At 42.1% G+C, this 20,549-nt stretch overlaps 1 protein-coding gene across 10 annotated transcripts in view; it reads left to right on the top strand.

The window, feature by feature from the left end:
* The window catches only part of LOC132394278 (myc box-dependent-interacting protein 1), a 155,140-nt gene that overhangs the window by 72,177 nt on the left and 62,414 nt on the right, over positions 1-20,549 (top strand). For all 10 annotated transcript variants that reach the window (XM_059970203.1, XM_059970212.1, XM_059970208.1 and 7 more), the window contains 3 exons: positions 3,774-3,849; positions 4,735-4,817; positions 15,696-15,846. In XM_059970203.1, coding sequence (XP_059826186.1) covers positions 3,774-3,849; positions 4,735-4,817; positions 15,696-15,846 — 310 coding nt within the window. The remainder of the gene's footprint in view (positions 1-3,773; positions 3,850-4,734; positions 4,818-15,695; positions 15,847-20,549) is intronic.

The raw sequence follows: 20,549 nt of genomic DNA, 5'->3' as shown, positions 1-20,549 counted from the left end.
CTAAATGCCTTTGGAAGAAACTAATTGACACAAGCATTCTAAAACCTTCTGATGACAGAGCCACACACTCAAAAAATTAATGTTGTCAGGGCTTTCTAAGTACACATACTATTGATTGCCCATACCTGTGACCATGTTTGACCTGCTAAATAACAGCATCCATTTGATCAGACAGCTTGCATTCAAGTTGCAATGGTGGAAATAACTGGGCACATTGCCTGGTTTGCTGCAAGCTAATTAACAGAAACCTATTGTTTTAACGTTTGGTTCTTGGTCTGTAGAGCAGCCTGTGCTTTTACTGCTTCATAGGATCCAAGTATATTTATTATCAATGTATGTATAAATAATACAACCTTGAGATTTGTGTGCTTACAGGCAGTCCCAAAGTAAGAAACCCAAAAGAATCCATTTTAAAAAAACACCTAATGCAGTAAGAAAGAGAAAAAACACAAATCATGCAAGCAATAAAAGCAAGCAACAGTATCCGATCCAAATTGAGTCCTTAGACCTGAAACCTGGAACAGCCGGAGTAAGTTCATTGCCTTGCTCTCAGTTTATTGTATAGCAATACAAATTGCCATGAAGTTCGCAGACACGAAGAGCATAGCAGCCAAAGCAGGCTCACAGCCTCAGCGCTGAGGAGAGTGTAGTGAAACGTTGCAGAGCAGAACCGGCTCAACCTTTACCTCTGGTCCTGACACCCTGCCTTTTCAGTCCAGTCCATTTGGCCTGGAATTTAAATCGTCCCAGCACTGGGACCCAGGCCCCACTGCAGCAATGCACGCTGGGTCGGTTCCGGCCTGTAATCACCTTCCCAAATTGGCATGACACTTGGATGGATCAAACCTCGCTCCCCATTTAGGTGCTTGAAATTTACACAAACTGAAAGCTAATTGCAAACACCTGGAACTTGTTTACGTTTAAAATAAGAACTGAAGCTTGGTTCTTATTTGAATTAATATCTGCTATATTCACATAACTCCCAAATGTTCCCTAACATACAGTACGTATTATGTTCCACGTTGCACCAATGAAAACGTGTTCAAGTTATTTCAATGCTTCAACGCTAGGTCATAGAACTTGAGTTGTCTTGCTGGGTGCCTGTATGTTTTCATGCATTCTGTTTATTCACACAGTAAATTACAGACCCAGGATTTGCCCCTCATCTGCTTTATTTTACCTTAATCAATTGACCTATCAGTATCTCCCTTCAGGAAAGCATTTTCTGAACCTCCTAATTTCATCCTCCAGAAGCTGTTAGTATTGATTATTCCAAATCCCTAATTGCTGTTCTCCAAATTAATTAGCTGGTTCTGGTAAAATCCCATTCATCTGGATGTATGGTGCTGGTGCAAACTGACAGTAAAGCATCTGATTTATGTTTAATTTGCATTTTTGTAAGACTTTCAGTAGAACTTGACACAACTTCAATCAACCAATTTGTGCCTAGCAGCTGGTATCTGTGCACATCACTTCTCTACCTTAATACTTTTCTCTTAAATGCATATCTGGAGACGTCTTCTGCCATTCAAAAACTTGAAGGTTTCTCAGTGGAGTTTCATAGTAAATTTTAGGTACTTTTGTCTTGATGGTGCACAGCATGATTTTTATTATGACAATTCTGTAAGGTGAATGTATTCTGGGCCTGTGCTCTGCGTAATCTTATTGCGGTGATAAAGTAGTGACTTTGCATTTGTATTGTTACAGTAAAATTCACTACCTTGTCAATAGTGTCCAGAACTCTTCTAGTCTCCAGGTCTTTTACTGCTTCGCCTGTCACTTCCTTTCCCTTTGACAGTTGGTTGCTTGATTTATCTCTAATCATAAATTTGTATTGGAAGAAATTTAAATATTTTGGTTTTTGTCTCGGTTACTTTTCCGAGATGCGTGAAGATTGCTTAATGATGGCTTGAACCCAAATCTTGGAATTTGCCACTGTTCATTTGTTTTCCTTTTTAAAGCTGGCCAGTCTGACATTTTGCATAATGAAGAGGAATTTTATTTTCAAGCAAGTATTCCAGAAGTAACAATATGCATAATGCCTCTCTGTGGAAGCTCACTGCTGCAGTGCTGTTCTCCTATCGTAATCTGGATTTGCTCAAGTAGTGAGCTATAGGCATTCTTCCCTTCCAATGATCTTTAAAGAACTTTCTCCTGCAAACTAAAAGTGGGGGGAGGCTGGTCTCTGTCCTCTCCAGCTGCAGTTAAACTGAGATATTTGCATGCTAAGTTCTGTCCCTGATTTCAGAGGTTGGTTGAACAGGACAGAGACAGTAATACAGAAATCAATTTAATTCTTACTGTACTGTACAACATTACTGTACTTGAAATGCATTGGGATCATTTAAGAGCTGTCCTTTGGACTATTTTCATAAATTATTTACTTTGTGGAATATTTATATTAGTCTTGAAGTCTCTGTACCTGTGAGAAATGTCACTCTGTCACTGTGAATGCTGACCTCAAAACTGTCCTGGAGAGCTGAGGAATGCCACCATAAGTTATTTCAAGATGTGGCAGATGTAATTTTTAAGCGAGCAAAAGATCTGTTAAACAAATTGGGCTTGATTATGTTACGTACCTGTGGGTATCTTGTACTTGTCACATGACAGTGGTGCTGAAGCTATACTGTACTTAAGGTAGTGGTCTTGTGATGGTGGAGTGACGTCATTTCCCCGCCAGTAGAGGTCATGTGACAGGTTTTTTTTAACAGGGTATAAAAGGAGGACCCCTCCCTGTGAGTAGGGGCAATTTGTGGTTTGATTTTCCATTTTGACTCCATGCCACTGCGTGTGCCAATATTATGACGCAGTTTGGTTGAAAGATGGCGTTTTATTTAATGCCTAAAGTTTAAAAGGTCATTGCCAGCAGTTTCTCTATAATACTGCCAGTTAAAAATCAGTGGAGAGTGAAGATCGGATTTCGGGAGCTAAAAGATCGAGGAAAGTCGATTTCGACGGTGAAACAGGTTCGACTTTGTTTGATCCTCATTCAAAAGGAGTAACCCCTGTGAATAATAGCAGAAAGGTTTGGGTTGGGTTGGGTACAGTTTTGTAAAGGAAAGGTCAGTGCCTTTAAGCCGTTTCATTTTCATCTTCGTAAATTCTCTGGGAAAAGTATAGTTCGACTGGGAACCGCAGCAACACGACGTGAAAGAGAATTTAAATTGTCTAAAAAGCCTCTCCTTTAATGGACTGTAAGCATTTTGAACTTTTGCAGTACCACTTTGAAGAACTGTTTTCCCTACATCGCTTTAAGAACTCTTTAAGCTGTTGCACAGCAGCTGATTTCCAGTTACGTTAGTGGTTTGTTTACTTTTGCGGGTTTGTTTTTCATTGTTTAATAAATGTTCTATTTGTTATTAAAAACAACACTTTTTTTATTAGTGTTAAAAGCTATTTTCAATTAATTTTAAATTAACTAATCAAATTATTAATTTAATTAAATTTATTAATTTAATAAATTAAATATTAAATTAATATTTTATTAATTTGAAATATTAAATTGCCTCACTTATATATTTATTGTTGCTGAATCAGTAACAAATAATAATTCCACAACGTAGTTCTACAAGACCTTATTTTCAGGCCATACTGTAGAAGTTATCTAGAAGGTGCTGACTGCTTTACTAGAAAAAGCTTTCATGCCTGTTTTTGGTTAACTTTGTAATTAATTTACACAGTTTAGGTCGTGGCTTGATATAACAATGTTGATGTGTTGACTTCAAATACTCAGTTTGCCTTTTTGATTAATAAAGTTTTGTTTTCTCTTGCAGTCGTGTTGGTTTTTATGTGAACACATTCCAAAGCATAGCTGGTCTGGAAGAGACATTTCATAAAGAAATGGGCAAGGTATGAGGTGATTATTTGGCTTGCTAAGCAAGGTATCCAAATTTCCTAATGAGAGTAAGGTGGTGAGCTTTGTAAACATCGTGGGTGAAAGCCTTATTACAAAAATAAGTGTGCAAAACTAGCATATGAATTTCAATCTCTGGCCATGCACTTGGTATCTACAGTTGACAGAAAGACTACTGTTTAAATTCTGAAAGGCTAAATGTCCACTTTAAGAAAATGACTCAATGATCCTTTCAAATCCTATATCAATGTGATTTTAAATTTTCAGTGGTTTAACCAGGCATAGCTTACAGAAGTTGATCAATCATTTCAGCAGGCAAAATTGGAAATCAAAAGAATTGGTTAAGTTTTCCACCTGATTGTTTTTAAATGTATTTACAAAGGAATATTTTGCAGTTGGTACAAATTATGATAATGAGCACATCAGATTGGGCCATCATTGAACTCATTTCATGTCAGATTTTAAAAACTTATTCTTAAAATTGCACTTTCGATGTGGATCCCTATTGTACAGAAAGTGAATGGTCAGCAAGTGATGTGATCAGTGTTCAAAAATTTTCACCACATCATCCTTTGACTGGGCTGTTCTGGTGCACATATCCCAGAGTAAATCTCATAATCCTGTTGTGTAATGGGTGCATACTGCTGTTTGATGTATTGCTCCATTATCTAATCCTGTAACTTTTGTATTCCTTTATTTGATTTTAAGTGCATTACATAGTGTTGCATCTGGCCAGGTTGCAGTGGTAGAATTGGTTCTAGTATTCTCAGATTCATTGATAACTATTAGATGTGTTAGAGACCTATCTAACTACATGCATCAGTTAAAAGATGTTCTCTCCTATTTATTCAGCTGATTGTTCCCTTTCTATTCCTTTGCAGCTAAACCAAAATTTCACCAACATCTTGAATCAGCTTGAGCAGCAACACGTAAATAAAGCTTTACCTGTCAAGGGTACACCCAGGTTGGTTTAATAAAAGTAAATGTGAACGTTTCTGGCTTTGTGGTGACCCTAAAAGGAGCTCACACAGTTATCAGTCAGGTTTAATATCAATGACACATTGTGAAGTTTGTTGTTTAGCAGCAGTACAGTACAACACAAAAATACTATATAATAAGATAGTAATTTAAAAAATTAACTAAAAAGAAAAAGAAGAAAAAAGTAATGAGGTAATGTTTCATGGGTTTGTTCATTGTTTCAAGAGTCACTTAACTTGGGTTGTAGTGTTCTTGCTCGGGTGTAACGGAACGCCGAACTAAACACCGAGGTAAACTGTAGTCAATGAAAACAAGGTCGCAGTAAGATTAACCATTTACTGTTCACTCTTCCACATTAATGTATGGTGAAAACTGTTGATAAAACAATACAAGATTTGTACAGCATTTGTTTCCTTCTTGATACTACATTTACATTGTAAATACTTGCAAGAGTAAAACTACAAGTACATTACATTAAAGTGCAGCATACAGTCAGAATCTACCTACGCCATTGACTGCTTTAAATACACTTCAACACAAACTATCCGCAACTCTTTAACTAACGAAAACATAAACCTTATCGACTGTCGTTACTTTTAACAGAATCGGCGTTAACATTTTAATTCAACATGTCGGTTATCTCATGAATTACGGCGTTGCTCTCACTATGTTTCTAGTGCGTAGAAAGACAAATTTTCTTGCGCTGGACTCGCACATGTCAGCCCCCACCTTCCCGTTTCTCCAACCGGTATTTTCCCACAGGATGCGGCGAAACCGGATGTGATGTCATCGCATGCCGCAATATATCACAGACAATGAATTTACTTTAAACAATCCTAACTTTAACTAGAATGCTAACAAATGACTTACTAAAGTGAAAATATTATAAACTAAATAACTGTCATAAAGGCAACACATGGGTAATTGGATTTCTTTCCCTGACAGGTATGGGGAATTAGATGGTCTTTGAGTGTCACAGTTACTACTTGACTAGTTCCAGGCTTGTGATAAAATTATATCATTGAGTGAGACTTCCGTTGTATAGGTAGTCTGAGTGTGCTCAGTGAAGAGCATCCTGATGTATGCATCTTTGCTGTCCAGGTGTACCAGGGTTGAGTGAAGAGCCAATGAGATGGCATCTGTTGTGGACCTTTTGTACTGCTAGGCAAATTGAACTGGATCCAAGTCACTTTTCCAACAGGGATTGATGTGTTTCATCACCAGCCTCTCAAAACACTTCATCACTGTGGATGAAAGTGCTACTGGACAATCTACAAACAAGCCAAAAGTAATGCGTGGCCTGTCTGCAGAGCTTTGCCTTTAGTTACCGTGGAGATTTATTTGTGTTAAAGAGGAAGCTACATAAACAACTGAAAGGAAATAGAGTGGACTGGCCTGGCTGTTGGCCATGTTGCCCTGTTTGTGGTTTCGTCAACATGGGAAGAAAAGGAAATGTTGAGAGAGCATTGTCTTTGAGCTCTGCCAGTTCAGATTGTGATGAGATTTGTGAACAGTCATGCTAAGGAAATGGTACTTCACTAAGGATGAATGTGCTCATTGTTCTTCATCCCTGCAGTAACTAATTGAAGTAACTATACAATTCCCAATACCCACCTCCTTCCTAAATGGGAATTTGAGAGCAGAATTTTGCAGTGTTTCCTGATGACCTGTTTGCTGACTAAATGCTTTAGTTATGGCCCTGAGATATTAAATCTGTAGTGCTGAATGCAGGTTACTTTTAACTGATAAATTTAAAGTATGTTCTCAGTTTGTTATAATGGAATGACCTGGTCTTTGAATGATAGGTGTCACTAGGAGAGGATAATAAAGACTTCCTGAAAATGGGGAAACTGGAAGGTTCTGAAGAAAATGTCAGGACCTTGTAACCCAATGCACCATAAAAGGCCAGTGAGCAGAGCCAATTTTTCTAAGGCAACACGAGTGAATCTGCAGATGCTGGAAATAAGTAAAAACACAAAATGCTGTCAGAGCTCAGCAGGCCAGACAGCATCTACGGGAGGAGGTAGTGACAACGTTTCGGGCCGAAACCCTTCATCAGGAGTTGAAGTAACATGGTATGGTCAAGGGGGGGATAAGAAGTGGGGAGAGGGATGAAGTAGAGAGCTGGGAAGTGATAGGCTGAAGGGAAATGGGCTAGGGGAAGGTGGAGAATTATGGGAAATAAAAGAAAGAGGTAGGGCTGGGGGGAGATTATAGTGAAGGGGGGGGGGAGAGAGAAGGAGAACCAGACTAAAATTGTAGATAGGGATGGGGTGGGGGGGGGCAGGGGTATCAACGGAGGCCTGTGAGTTGAATGTTCATGCCGGCAGGTAGGAGGCTCAGGAGGTAGAAGACCGTTTCACCTAACACTGGCGCTCAGTACTCCAACAGTGGTGGGATCTCCCTGTGGCCACACACTTCGATTCCACAGACTCTCACAGCTATTCCTCCTCCCACCCTGTCTCCTGCAAAAATGCTATCCCCTTCTCTCAATTCCTCCGCCGCATCTGCTCTTGGGATGAGACCTTTCATTCTAGGACAAAGATGTCCCTTTTGTAAAGAAAGGGGCTTCCCTTCGTCCACTATCAACTCTGCCCTCCATTGTGTCTCCCGTATTTCACGCATCTCTGCCCTCACTCCATCCACCCGCCAGCCCACCAGGGATAGTGTACCCCTGGTCCTCACCTATCACCCTGCCAGCCCACGTATAATCCTCCGTAACTTCTGCCACCACCTACGGGATCCCACCACCAGATGCATCTTCCCCTGCCCCCCACTCTTGGCTTTCCGCAGGGATCACTCCCTATGCGACTCCCTTGTCCATTCATTCCCCCCCCCCCCCCCCCCACCAATCCCTCCCCACCGACCTCTCTGCAGGCACTTGTCCCTGCAAACAGAAGAAGTGCTACACCTGCCCCCACACTTCTTCCCTCACCGCTATCCTAGGTCCCAGATAGTCCTTTCAGGTGAGGCACCACTTCACCTCCGAGTCTACTGGGGAGATGTACTGTATCTGGTGCTCCCAATGTGGCTATTTATACATTGGGGGAGACCTGCCACAGACTGGGAGAACTGTTTTGCCAAACACCGGTGCTCAGTCCTCCAGCGGGATCTCCCTGTGGCCACACACTTCAATTCCACAGACCACTCCCACTCCGATATGTCTGTCCATGGCCTCCTCTACTGTCAAGATGAGGCCACACGCAGGTCGATGGAGCAATACCTTATCTCCCACCTAGGTAGCTTCCTACCTGCCGGCATGAACATTCAACTCACAGACCTCCATTGATACCTCTGCCCCCCCCCCCCCACCCCATCCCTATCTATAATTTTAGTCTAGTTCTCTCTCTCTTTCCCCCCCTCACTATAATCTCCCCCCAGCCCTAGCTTTCTTTCTCTTTTATTTTCCATAATTCTCCACCTTCCCCCTAGCCCATTTCCCTTCAGCCTATCACTTCCCAGCTCTCTACTTCATCCCTCCCTCCACTTCTTATACCCCCTCGACCATACCATGTTACTTCACTCCTGATGAAGGATTTCGGCCCGAAACGTCGTCACTACCTCCTCCCGTAGATGCTGTCTGGCTTGCTGAGTTCTGCCAGCATTTTGTGTTCCAATTTTTCTAAAATCAATGCTGTTCACCATATACCTGTATACTCAGTGGCCACTGTATTAGGTACATCTTTACAACTGCTTGTTAATACAAATTTCTAATTAGCCAATCATGTGGTAGCAACATGGTCAGTCGCTCAGATCAAACATCAGAATGGGGAAGAAATGTGATCTAAGTGACTTTGACTATGTTGGTGTCAGAGAGGTTTGAATATCTCAGAAACTGCTGATTGCTTGGGATTTTCACACAAATGCCAAGTTTATGGAGAATGGTGCAAAAAGAAAACCCACCAAAGTACATCCAGTGAAGTTCTGTGAGTGAAAATGGCTTGTGAATAGTGAGAGAGGTCAGAGGAGAATGGCCAGACTGGCTCAAGCTGATAGGATGGCGAGAGTAACTCACATAACCGCGGGCTACAGTACTGAGTGTTTCTGAACTTTCAACACATTGAACCATGAAGGGATTGAACTACAGCAGCAGAAAATCACAAAATCAGTGACCACTTTATTAGTTCCCGAAGATACATATATTAGGAATTTGGAGCATGTTGGTGTGACATGATACACAAAACTTTCCATTACAAAGAATTGTATAAAAGTGTTAGAAGTAGCATCAAATAAAATGTGCATATATTTGCAATGTAAACAGCATTTATATTATAAAGCAACACACACAAAATGCTGGTGGAACATAGCAGGCCAGGCAGCATCTATAGGGAGAAGCGCTGTCGATGTTTCGGGCCGAGACCCTGAACTAGACTGGTTGCAAGGCAGTGTACCGCAGCTGATCAAAAGTCTCTACCGCACTTGTGTTCCTTCCTGGGAGAGGACTTAATTGGGATGAAATGATGACTTAATGAATAGCCCAGTGCTATTACAGCACCAATGGTTTGGTTTCAATTTCTGCTACTGTCTGTAAGGAGTTTGTACCTTCTCGCTGTGCCCATATGGATTTCCTCCAGGTGCTCCGTTTTCCTCCCACATTCCAATGACATACAGGTGGGCCAGCAGCACATGGTGTAATTTAGTGTTTGCTCATTGGGCCAGAGGGACCTGCTACTGTGCTATATCTCTGATAAATAAATGTGTTTGGGGTGCATTTTTAATATTCCCAAACAATTTTTCAGTAAATAACCAATTGCTTTAAGGACTCTAAATAAACCGTTGTTCAGTAGGAATAACTTGCCACCCCTGCTTGTTTTTTTTTTACCTGGATTGACTGCAACAAATTGAATGCACTGAGTAATGCATAATCCCTTTGAACACTTGGCAATTTCAGAAATGCATCCGTTTGTTGATCATTACTTCAAACTGCCATTTAAAGATAACAGCAGCGTGGGATAGTATGTTCTGGAATTGGTGACTTGAAGCTTTTGGCAGCCAAATGGTTTTTAATCTCTTCCTGTCATCCAGTGTTATTTATAGCCATCTACATGTGTTCCTTTTAAGCTGAGGAGACTGTTGGTTTGTCAGCATTGCCTGACTTCTGGTGTCACAAAACGCTGGAGGAATTCAACATGTCAGGAAGCATCTATGGAAATGAATAAACAATCAACATTTCAGACTGAGACCCTTCTTCAGGACTGGCAAGGAAGGAGGAGGACGGCAGAATAAAAACAGTGGGGGAGGGGACGGAGGATAGCTGAAACCAGGTGGGGAGGAAAAGTTAAGAGCAGGAGAGAAAAGAATCTGAGAATGGATCGTAGAGAAAAGGAAGGAGGAGGAGCACCGGGAGAGTTAATAGGCAGGTGAAGAGAGAGTTAAGAAGTTTAGAACACCTCATCCTCTGCAACTACTGCCATTTCCAAAGCGATCCTACCACCAAACCTATCTTTACCTTCATTCTTCTTCCCCCCCCCCCCCCCCCAGCACTTAACCCTGAAAGCAGCCAAAGTGCTGCAGCTACTATTCACCTTCTCCCTTACCTCCATTTGGGGCCCCGAACCGTCTTTCTAACTGAGGCACATTTCACCTGTGAATTTGCTGGGTCATCTATTGTGTCCGGTGCTCCTGCATTCGTTAGATCTGTCATGAATTGGGGGACTGATTCTTAGAACATCTCTGGAGGGAAACATTGTAGTCAGTGGGATGAGTTGAAGTGTAACTGGGGGACAAAGTTGAAAATGGTGATGAATACAGGACTGAAGGTGTTATAATTGAAAGCACACAATATGGAAGAAGGTAGATAGATGATCTTGTGTTGCATTTAGAGATTAGCAGATATGTCATTATGGACATCACTGAGATGTGGCTGAAAGAAGATTATAGTTGGAGCTTAACATCCAAGAGGTGACATGGTAGTATAATGGTTAGCGTAAAACTCTACCAGCAATCGGAGTTCAATTCCTGCTGTGTACGTTCTCACGTGACTGAATGAGTTTCCTCTGGGTGATGTAGGATCAGAAGGTGTAGAATCTTTGTGGGTAGAGTTAGGAAACAAACGAGGAATTTCATTAGACAGAGTGGTGAATTTGAAATTTGTTGCCATGTCATTGAGACTATTTAAAGCTGAGGCGATGGGTTCTTGGGGTGTTGAAGGTTATGGAGAGAAAGCAGTAGAATGTGGTTGAGAGGGATAAATTGACCATGATGGAATTGTAGAGCAGACTTGATGGATCAATTGGCCTAATTCTGCTCCTTATGGACTCTATTTCTTAAATATCTGAAATTTGTCTAGGCTGAAAGACTGAGTTCATCAGTAGCTAGGTGCTACCTAGCATGGGCTAAAGGAAAATTAATCTCACTGCATGTGCTTAAATTTGGAGCAGACACCTGCCGAACCATCTGAGGCAGTCAAACTGTTTGTGGAAAGGGGAATGTTTTAATCAATGGCTCCTTGAACTTCAGAGCCATTGACTCAATATAAATTAAACTCTCATTACATGGATATTGCTGAATGATGCTTTTGAGGTGTGATTGGAAGGAGATGGACATTATCAAATTTCAGTGCTGATATGCCTTTATTACCTTCATCAGTTGGTCTTTTTGTCTTAAAGTGCAAATGAGGCATGGCATAGTATACACTCCAGATTTATTCCTTTGTATGTGAATAGTCAGTTGAGTTTTAGTTGTCTTTCAAACTACCTGAAGAATTGTTATAATCTGAGCTCTATATTGTAATTGCCAAAGTCTGATATTACTAATTCCTTCTGTTATATTTGTTTTGAGGGTGGAAATGCATCCAGTGATTACAGACCGGTCAGATCAACTTAGTGGAGTAAGAGCTAGAAATGAAGTGACTTGGGAGTCACCTGGACAAGTGCAGGTGGAGAGAAAGCTGATTATGGATTTGCCTAAAGTAAATGGTTTGCTTTCAGAGGGATTTTGAAATAAGATCATAAGACATTGGGACATTCAAGCCATTGAGTCTACTGTTATTCGATCGTGGCTGATTTATTTTCCCCCTCAACCCCATTTTGCTGCCTTCTTCCCGTAATCATTAATTTCCTTACCAATCCAGAGCCTTCTGATTTAAATATACCACATTGAGTTGCCCTCTACAGCCATCTGTGGCAATTAATTCTACACTTCACCACCCTCCAGCTAAAAAAAAAATCAGCTCATCTTTTTTGTTCCAAAGTAGGGGTTCCCAACCTGGAGTGCATGGACCCTCAGTTAGTGGTAGGTGTCCATGGCGTAAAGGTTGGGAACCCCTGTTCTAAAGGGACTTTCTTCTGTTCTGAGGCTGTACTCTCTGGTCCTAGACTCCACCACTACTTTAAACATCCTTTTCACATCCACTCTCCTATGACTTAATAGGGCACTGAGGTCACGTAGGGTGCAATTCCTCTACCTCTGCTGCATTTGATCTCAGGATGAGGCTTTTCCATTCCAGACTAAGGAGATGTTGTCGTCCTCATCCTGGTCCTGGTCGTTGTCCTCCTCCCAGGAAAGGGACTTCCATTCCTTTACCACTAACACTGCCCTCAACCACATCACTTCCATTTTGTGTGTGTCTGCCCTCATCTCATACTCCTGCCACTTTGCTTATGTCCTCACCTACCATCCTAATGGCCTCCACTTTCAGCACATAATTCTCTATAACTTTCGCCATATCTTTCCCACCACCAAGCATACCTTTTGCCCTTCTCTCCCCATTTCCCCCACCCCCCACTTCCTGCTTTCTGCAGAGATCACTCCCTATGCGACTCCCTTGTTCATTTGTCCCTTCCCACTGATCTCCCTCCTGGCACTTATCCTTGCAAGCAGAACGAGTGTTATACCTCCTTCACGACTACTCGGGGCCCTAAACAATCCTTCCAGGTGAGGTGACACTTCACCTGTGAATCTGTTGGAGTCATCGACTGTATCCAGTGCTCCGGGTGCGGCCTCCTATATATCATTGAGACATAACATACAGTAGTTTGGGAGACCGCATTGCCGAGCATCTACATGCTGTCCACCAGAAAAAGCAGCATCTCCAATGGCCACTTCCCTTTCCCATTCTGACATGTCAGTCCATGGCCTCCTTGAATAAGGCCATACTTGGGTTGGAGGAGCAACACCTTGTATTCTGCCTGGGTGGCCTCCAACCTGATGGCATCAACAGTGATTTCTTGAAACTCCGGTAATGTGCCCTCTTCACCATTTCCCTCTCACCTTCTTACCTGCCCTTTGCCTCCCTCCCCCCCCCGATTCTTTCTTCCATGGCCTTCTGTCCTCCATCAGATTCCCCCTTCTCCAGCCCTTTATCTTTTTCATCAATCAGCTTCCCAGCTCTTTACTTCATCCTTCCCTCCTCCTATCACCTTGTTTCGTCCCTGACTCTTTTTTTTCTCCAGTCCTGATGAAAGGTCTCAGCCTGAAACGCCAACTGTACTCGCTGCATGGCCTGCTGAGCTCTTCCAGCATTGTGTGTGTGTATAGATTGAGAAAGCTGGCTTTGTCCTTGGATCAGAAGATATTGAGAGAGGAACTGATGTGGATTTGAATTGTGAAGGGATTGGAAGGATCAAGAACTGGATGGCAGAAGAACAAGATGCTGTAAGGCAGGACTTTTACAACAAACGATCAGTGTGTGGAATGCACTGCTGGGATTGCTGGTTGAGTTGGGAGATGGGTAATGATCTGAAAGGAATTTTGTACTGTAAATCAACCTAAAATGTTAACTGTTCTTTCCACAGAATGTGGCTAACCTTACGAATTTGATCTTTGCGGAAGTGGAATTAATTTGATTGCTTTTGCAGGCCAGATTACTTAATCCTAACTCTAATGCCACTGCTGTGTATCAGTTGCTGAATCCTGAATATTTGTTGTTAATTTGAAAACAGACTCTGTCATACTTATTCTTTTGTGGGAATACTCATTTAATATCTTCCAGGAGTTATGAAGCTACATTAGCTTGGGAAGAGTAGCATCTTCATCATTCATGGCTGCCATTGTCAGTTTTTCTGCATACACACTTCTGAACACTGGACATTAAAAGCTGGCCTCATCCTCCTTGGGCACTTAGATGCCATACAGTTCCTGTTGGAAAACCTTATACCCCAAGGGGTATACATTCATTTGTTTGCCCATAATCTCTAGCATACCTTTCCAGCGTTTGTTGGCAGACTAAATTTGAATGGTTATTCTAGATTTTTATTAGCTTTACACAATATCCTTGGCAATTGCTCAAATAACTCAGTGCGTCTGCAGAAGGTCTGGTGTTGGTCTGCGAAGACTCTCAGCCCATGGACTACACGTTAAGGCTAAACCTGGTATTTGATTCGTAGAAAGCACAATGGTGAATCGGGAAAGCCCACTGCAGAGCATATGTCATTGCCAAGAAACATTGCTTTCAGTAGAAAAATGGTTTCGTAGCCTTGTAAGGGATAATGCTAACAGACAGATCAGCTCTGTGAAAGGGTCTTTTGAAACTAGCAATACCCTGAAGAGTTTTTTGTGGGAGTTTGTATCGAGTTGGGTTCTTCCAATAAGCATGTGGTAGCTTTCAATTTTGTAGTGTTTTAAGGAAAAACTGGATAGACATGTTTTGAAATGGATATTGCCCTTTATCAAAGTTCTGAGTCAAGATGCAAATGGTTGTCCATAATATTAACCCTTTCCTGCCCTTGAACTTGTTTAATACTGCTATCCAATTGACAGTAAGTCTGGATCATGTGTCCCATGTTTGCTGATGGATATTAACTCCAATCATTCGCATTTGTAGAATCAAACCATAATAAAGGGAGCAGTTCAAAGCTAAGTTTTGATTATCTTGTCTGTTCACTTGGTCCTTCCAGTACGACCATCCATGCCTTTGACTAGCTTGGCTGTGAGCTCTGTCATTCTTGAACCTCCTCTCTTTCCTTTGAGATTTTCGTGCACTCTGATTTTTTTGGTATTCTTGCAGAATCCTTCAGACATTTCGCTGTTCGCTGGTACTGTGTACTCAATGTAGTTTTTGCCTGTGGGGTGGGGGGGGGCAACAAAGCTAATAACTAAATCAAGTTGGTAGGGGTATGGCAGGCTACGGTCTCAGCGTAGGTTGATGGGACTACGCAGCATTATAGTTTTACACAGACTAGATGTAGTATTCTATAACTCTAGTAAAATTACCTTTTTATAGGCACTGACAAGTAAGTGGAACTTCATGGAATCTTGGCTGTTTGTCCCTTGTTGAGGTTACAGTATCTGCTATGTACTCTGGAGGCAATCTGTTGGCAACCTTCGTGTTCATATTGTTTCACTTTGGTCATAACCAGGATTTGATTGGCCTTCCCATTGGCGTAAAAGTGCCACATCCTCATTGGCTGCTTCAGGTGCTGATTCTGCAGAGCCAGTATTGGGATCCTTGTTCAAGGCACCAATCATTGCAGCAATGTGCTTCATAGCAATGTGGTCAAGATTCAAATTGAGATCTTGGTATACCCTTATCTGTTTGTGTTTCCAGTGCAATCAGTGAAGCACGTGACCAGCTTCTCAAACCTGAGAAGTGTTTGGCGTTGGGAGCTATTTTGGGTGGTGGTTAGCATAGTGCTATTGCAGCACCTACAACCAGGGTGAAATTCTGCCGCTGTCTGTACACTCCCTGTGACTGTGGGTTTCCTGCTACATTGCTAAAATGTGTTTTCGTGGGTACGATTGGTTGGCATGAGCTCACTGGGCCAAAAGGATCTGTTATTGTGCTCTAGTAATAGGCTGTATAGGTGAGTGACATACATCCATGGGGAAAGTGGAATGGTGTTGAAAGCTATGAAAGTGGTTGTATTTCTTTAAGATTATTCTGAGCATCAATATGAATTTTAAAACCGTTTGTTTATGCCAACAGTACACCTGCACAACCAGAAGTTTCCAATGTATCAGCACCGTTGGAAGAGTCTCCTCCTGGCAGTCCCACAGTGAAGAATGACAACCACGTTCCTGTTGCAGTTTCACCCACACCGCATGCTCCTCCTCCTATACCAAAATCACCATCCCAGGTAATGTAGGCTGGTACCCGGGAAACAGCATTGCTGCCACTGGATTTGTCTTGCAAGAAGGTTGCAGCAATTTCTCCTGCACTTCTGTATGTTAACAATTGTAAGATACTTGTTGGTTGACAATACTAGAGTTTACCAATAAACTTTGCAGCTGTCTCAAGTGTCTGATCTGCCCCTGTAAATAGCAGCAGGCTGTGCAGCTCCTTGATCCTGACAACCCATCCTTGGGTCATGCCTAATCCTCATCCTTGCGTCCATTTTCTGGCATCTTTGTTCCCTCTCCCCAACCCACCCGGTCCATTTCCAGTTCTTTCGGCTTCCCAAAATCTTTCCACATTCTCTAAGCATCCGAAAGAGGATTGAGTATGATTGGTCTACACTCAATAGACTGGTGTCGTGTTTGGTTCTGGTTGCCTCGTCGCAAGAAGGAAGTGGAAGCTTTAATGAGGGCGCAGATGAGTTTGCCAGGATGCTGCCTGGATTAGAGAGCATGTCTTATCAGGATACCGTAGATTGAGTGAGCTGGGGCTTTTCTTTTTGAAGTGAAGGAGGATTAGAAATGATTTGATAGATATATTTTGCAAGATGATGAGGGATTGGTCAAGTGGACTTTCCCCAGGTCAGAAATGGATAATACCGGGGACATAATTTTAAGGTGGTTGGAGGAATGTACTGGGGGGGGGGGGTGTGTAGGGGAGAATATCACTTTTTTTTATTACAGTGTTGCGTCCATGGGTATACCACCAAGAATGGTAGAAGCAGATTTGTTAACGACTTTGAAGAAACTCTTAGCTCTCCATTTTTCTATCATCTTTGCACCAATGTATGTCAGAGGGAAGAGTTAGATTGATCTTTGAGTTATAAGGTCGGCCGAACATTGCAGGTCAAAGGGCCTGTATTGTGCGGCTGTGTTCTATGTTCATTGTTCTTTGTTATGATCAAGGCAAGGTTTTCAACAATGAAAAGCTGTTTGCTTGCATTAAATGAAGAAATATGGGGCATAATGCCACAAAGTTTAAAACTCTACATGGGATAAAATCTTTGGCATTCCTTAAATGCAGTCAGTATATAGGTTTTGCTGACATTAAATTATGGCACAGGCTCAGGCATGATCAGTCTGAAAGGCAGAGTAAACATGGATTCTTTGGGCATTTTTCTGTAGTTAAAGCTGCCATCTGCATTTGGGAACTGTACATGACTGGTGAATTACCTGCATAGAATGTGGAAGTACAACCAATGTTACCATGTCCAGCATTGTTGGAATACTGCTCTATAATTAACACTAGTCCTAATGGTGGCTACTAATGTGTGAGTGACTTGAAGTACTCACTGGAGTTCTACAAACTTGTGTGGTACTTGAGTGAAGAGCAAGGGCTGGGGTCTGATTTGAGATGTTTGGTCATTGATAAGTGAAATTAGGTGCTTGAGGCCTGAAGCAGGTAGGTGGAAGGATATGCTAGTTATCAGAAAAAGACAAAGCTAGGTAGCTCACACAAAACCAGGCATACCATTCTCAGTAATAGTAATACATTGGGGTTAGAATGATGCCATGATGTTGGCTAGAGATGCAATGAATGTAAAATGAGAACACATCCCAGCTGTTGCTCTGGCTGAGGTATGAGCAGCTTTAAAAATAGATCTGGAAATGAAATACTCTGTTCTTTAAGTAGTGTCTCAGTTTCCTAATTTACTTGCATGTGAGATGTTCAGATAGCTGTTGAATTTGTATCACATGGTTCCACAGCAGTATTGTGTGGATTAATTTAACAATGAGTGCTAATACTGTTTAAAGGGGACTGTTTAGAAATTGAGATTTTTAGAATATTGTCTTTGTATCTCTTGCCCACCTAGGCAACTAAATTGATTTATTATTGCATACACACAATCTGTTTTGCTCACCATACGTGCAGATCATTTCAGCATATCAGTCAGTGCATTGAGATTGTAATGGAAAACAGCATAGAATAGTGTTGCAGTTAGAGTGCAGTGCAAGTAGTCAGTGCAAGGTTATAAGGTAGAGGTAAGGAGTTAATTTTATCACAAGGGAACCATTCAGTAATCTTTAACAATGAGATATTAATGTCCTTGGGGCAGGCAGTCATGCTTTCAGGTTTTTAGTTTCTTCAGCCTGTCAGGAAAGGGGAAGAAAGGATGTTAAAGTGTGTGGGGTCTTTGATTATGCGGCTGCTTTACTGAAGTCCTTGCAGGGCAACTTGGTTCCTGGGATGTTCTGAGCTGTGTCCACAACTCTCTCCAGTTCCTTTGTTCTGAGTGGTTGCCATACCAAGCCATTCGGAATCCCTATGAGAACATCTGCCGCTACTGGAAATCCAGAGTATCACAAAATGTTGGAGGAACGCAGGTCAGGCAGCATCTGTGGAAGAGAGTAAAGACTTTAACCCTTCACCAAGGCTGTGTTCCTCCAGCGCTTTGTGCGTTATGCATCCAGCTTTCTATGTTGCATCAATAAAAAATAAGGGTCAATGAGGACCCGCTAAATTTCTTAAACATATTTTCAAGTAGAGGTGCTGGTAAACTTGGCTGTGGTTAGACCAGGACAGGATACTGGTCATTTTCAAAGTACATTTATAATCCATGTATATATACTATGTAGAACCTTGTGATTCATCTTGCAGGCAGCCACAAAACAAATACAATACTCCTTAAAACACACACAACACAATGTGTGAAAAAGAAGAAATTGTGCAAACATATAACATACACATGAACCGCAGTACGTGGAAGTGAGTCCACAGCTGTAGTCAGTTCATCACTGACACGAGTAAACCTCAGTACTGAGCTGAACACCTGTGCATCCTTTAGCCATGGCCTTGGTGCCTTGATCTGGCTCCATACTTAAATCCCCCAACCATCAGTTTGATTTTTGCTCTTGGGCCTGGGTCCTGCTGCTTTGATTCTCTAGGCACTTGAAGCTCTTGACCCTCTTGAGCCCAGTTGCTCCAGGGATGAGTGTAGGACCAGGGAGATGGGGACCACTGTCAGCCTGTTTCAGCAATGGGCAATCTGCAATGAGTTGGTTGTCTGGTAAGCTGGAGTTACCAGCCTCTTGATGTACTACCTGTGGATGTCAGAGCCACTGGGTGGTAGTCATTAAGGTCACTTAGTTTTTTTTCTTAGTTATCAGGATCAAGTTCAAGTTTATTGTGATCTTACTGTACATGCATACAACCAAACAAAACAGCGTTCCTCTGGACCATGGTGTATCCACAAAGCTTGTATACACATTGCCATAAATAAGTTAATAAAATACAAAATGCACGTAGTGTGCAGCACAGCTGATCAGCAAAATAAATAGCTCGCTGCCTGTATGATGAGACCTCAGTGGTGGCAGGATATTTCTTCCCACAATCTCACAGCCTGGGGAAAGCAGCTGTTGCCCAGACTGACATTCCTAATCATGATGTCTATTTAGAACAGATGAGGAATTTCTTTAGCCGGGGGCTGGTGAATCTGTGGATTTATTGCCACAGATGGCCGAGGAGGTCAAGTCATTGGGTATAGTTAAAGAGATTGATAAATTCTTGATTAGTCATGGTGTCAATGGTTATGGGGTTGAGGGGGAATAACTCAGCCTTGATGGAATGGAGGAACAGACTGAATTGGCCTAATTTTCTGCTGGCAGTCCTGGTCCTGATATTCCTTTACCACCTTGACAGTAGTGGGTCTGAGATTGTGGTAGGGATGGTCAATGATTCTTCAAGCCCTTTGTCTACAACGCTCCCAGAGAATATCATGAATAAGGGAGAAGGAGACCCTAGCGATCCTCAGTGGTTTTGTTTTCTTCTATCCTCTGTAGGGTCTTGAGGTCCGATGCCTTGCAGCTTCTTTCCCACACAATGTTGCAGCCAGACATATCATTCTTGATTGTGCTCCTGTGAAAAGTTATCAGAAAGGGGATGGGGAGATTTGCACACCTCAATCTCCTCAAAATGCAGACGCTACCGGATGACAGTGGTGTTAAAGCAGCTGGGACTCTGAGAATGAAGTGGGGAGAGTTTAAAAATGAAAATGTCTGCAGAAACCCGCAGTAACTGATCTGAGGGCACAATCAGCAACACCATCTGGGCCAGATCTTCCACAGGTGCATTGTTCAGGAGACTGATCTTGTATCTGCAGTGGTGTCTGTGGGTTCAGGTGTATTGGAGGCTGTCGTAGTGTGTTGTATTCCAGTCCCCTTCTACTCGAAACAGGCAGAGAATACAGTCATCTCATCAGAAAGGCATGCACTGTTGTCAGCAATGCTGCCAGGCAGTCTTGTAGCCTGTTACAGCATGTCAGCCCTACTGCAGCTGATAACTGTTCTGGGATTGTATTTTGTACTGTTTTTCACTTGACATCTCCGACAGCTTTAGGGGTCATGTGTCAATTTGTTGTAGAACTGCAGTGTTTTCTACTTTTGTTTTTTGCTGACAACAATCCCAGACCATTTATGATGCAACTCCAGTACCTCCTCTGTTCACACAAGACATAGGAGCAGGATTAAGCCATTTGGCCCATTGAGTCTACATGGACAGTGTGCTCGGGAGTGATCTGTCACTGGATCAACCGGTGCTGAAACATGAGTTTCTTAAGTGTTTTATATGCATAAAAAGGTAAAATATATACTATATACTAAGACAAACATTTGGCTAACTGATGCTAAATACTGGATGTACCTGTTCTGACTTGCTTAGTAAAAGAAC

This window comes from Hypanus sabinus, chromosome 5, assembly GCF_030144855.1.
Source record: "Hypanus sabinus isolate sHypSab1 chromosome 5, sHypSab1.hap1, whole genome shotgun sequence".
Lineage (NCBI taxonomy): Eukaryota > Metazoa > Chordata > Chondrichthyes > Myliobatiformes > Dasyatidae > Hypanus > Hypanus sabinus.
Note: the sequence above shows the minus strand (reverse complement) of the source record. Positions and strands in the feature narration are given on the sequence as shown.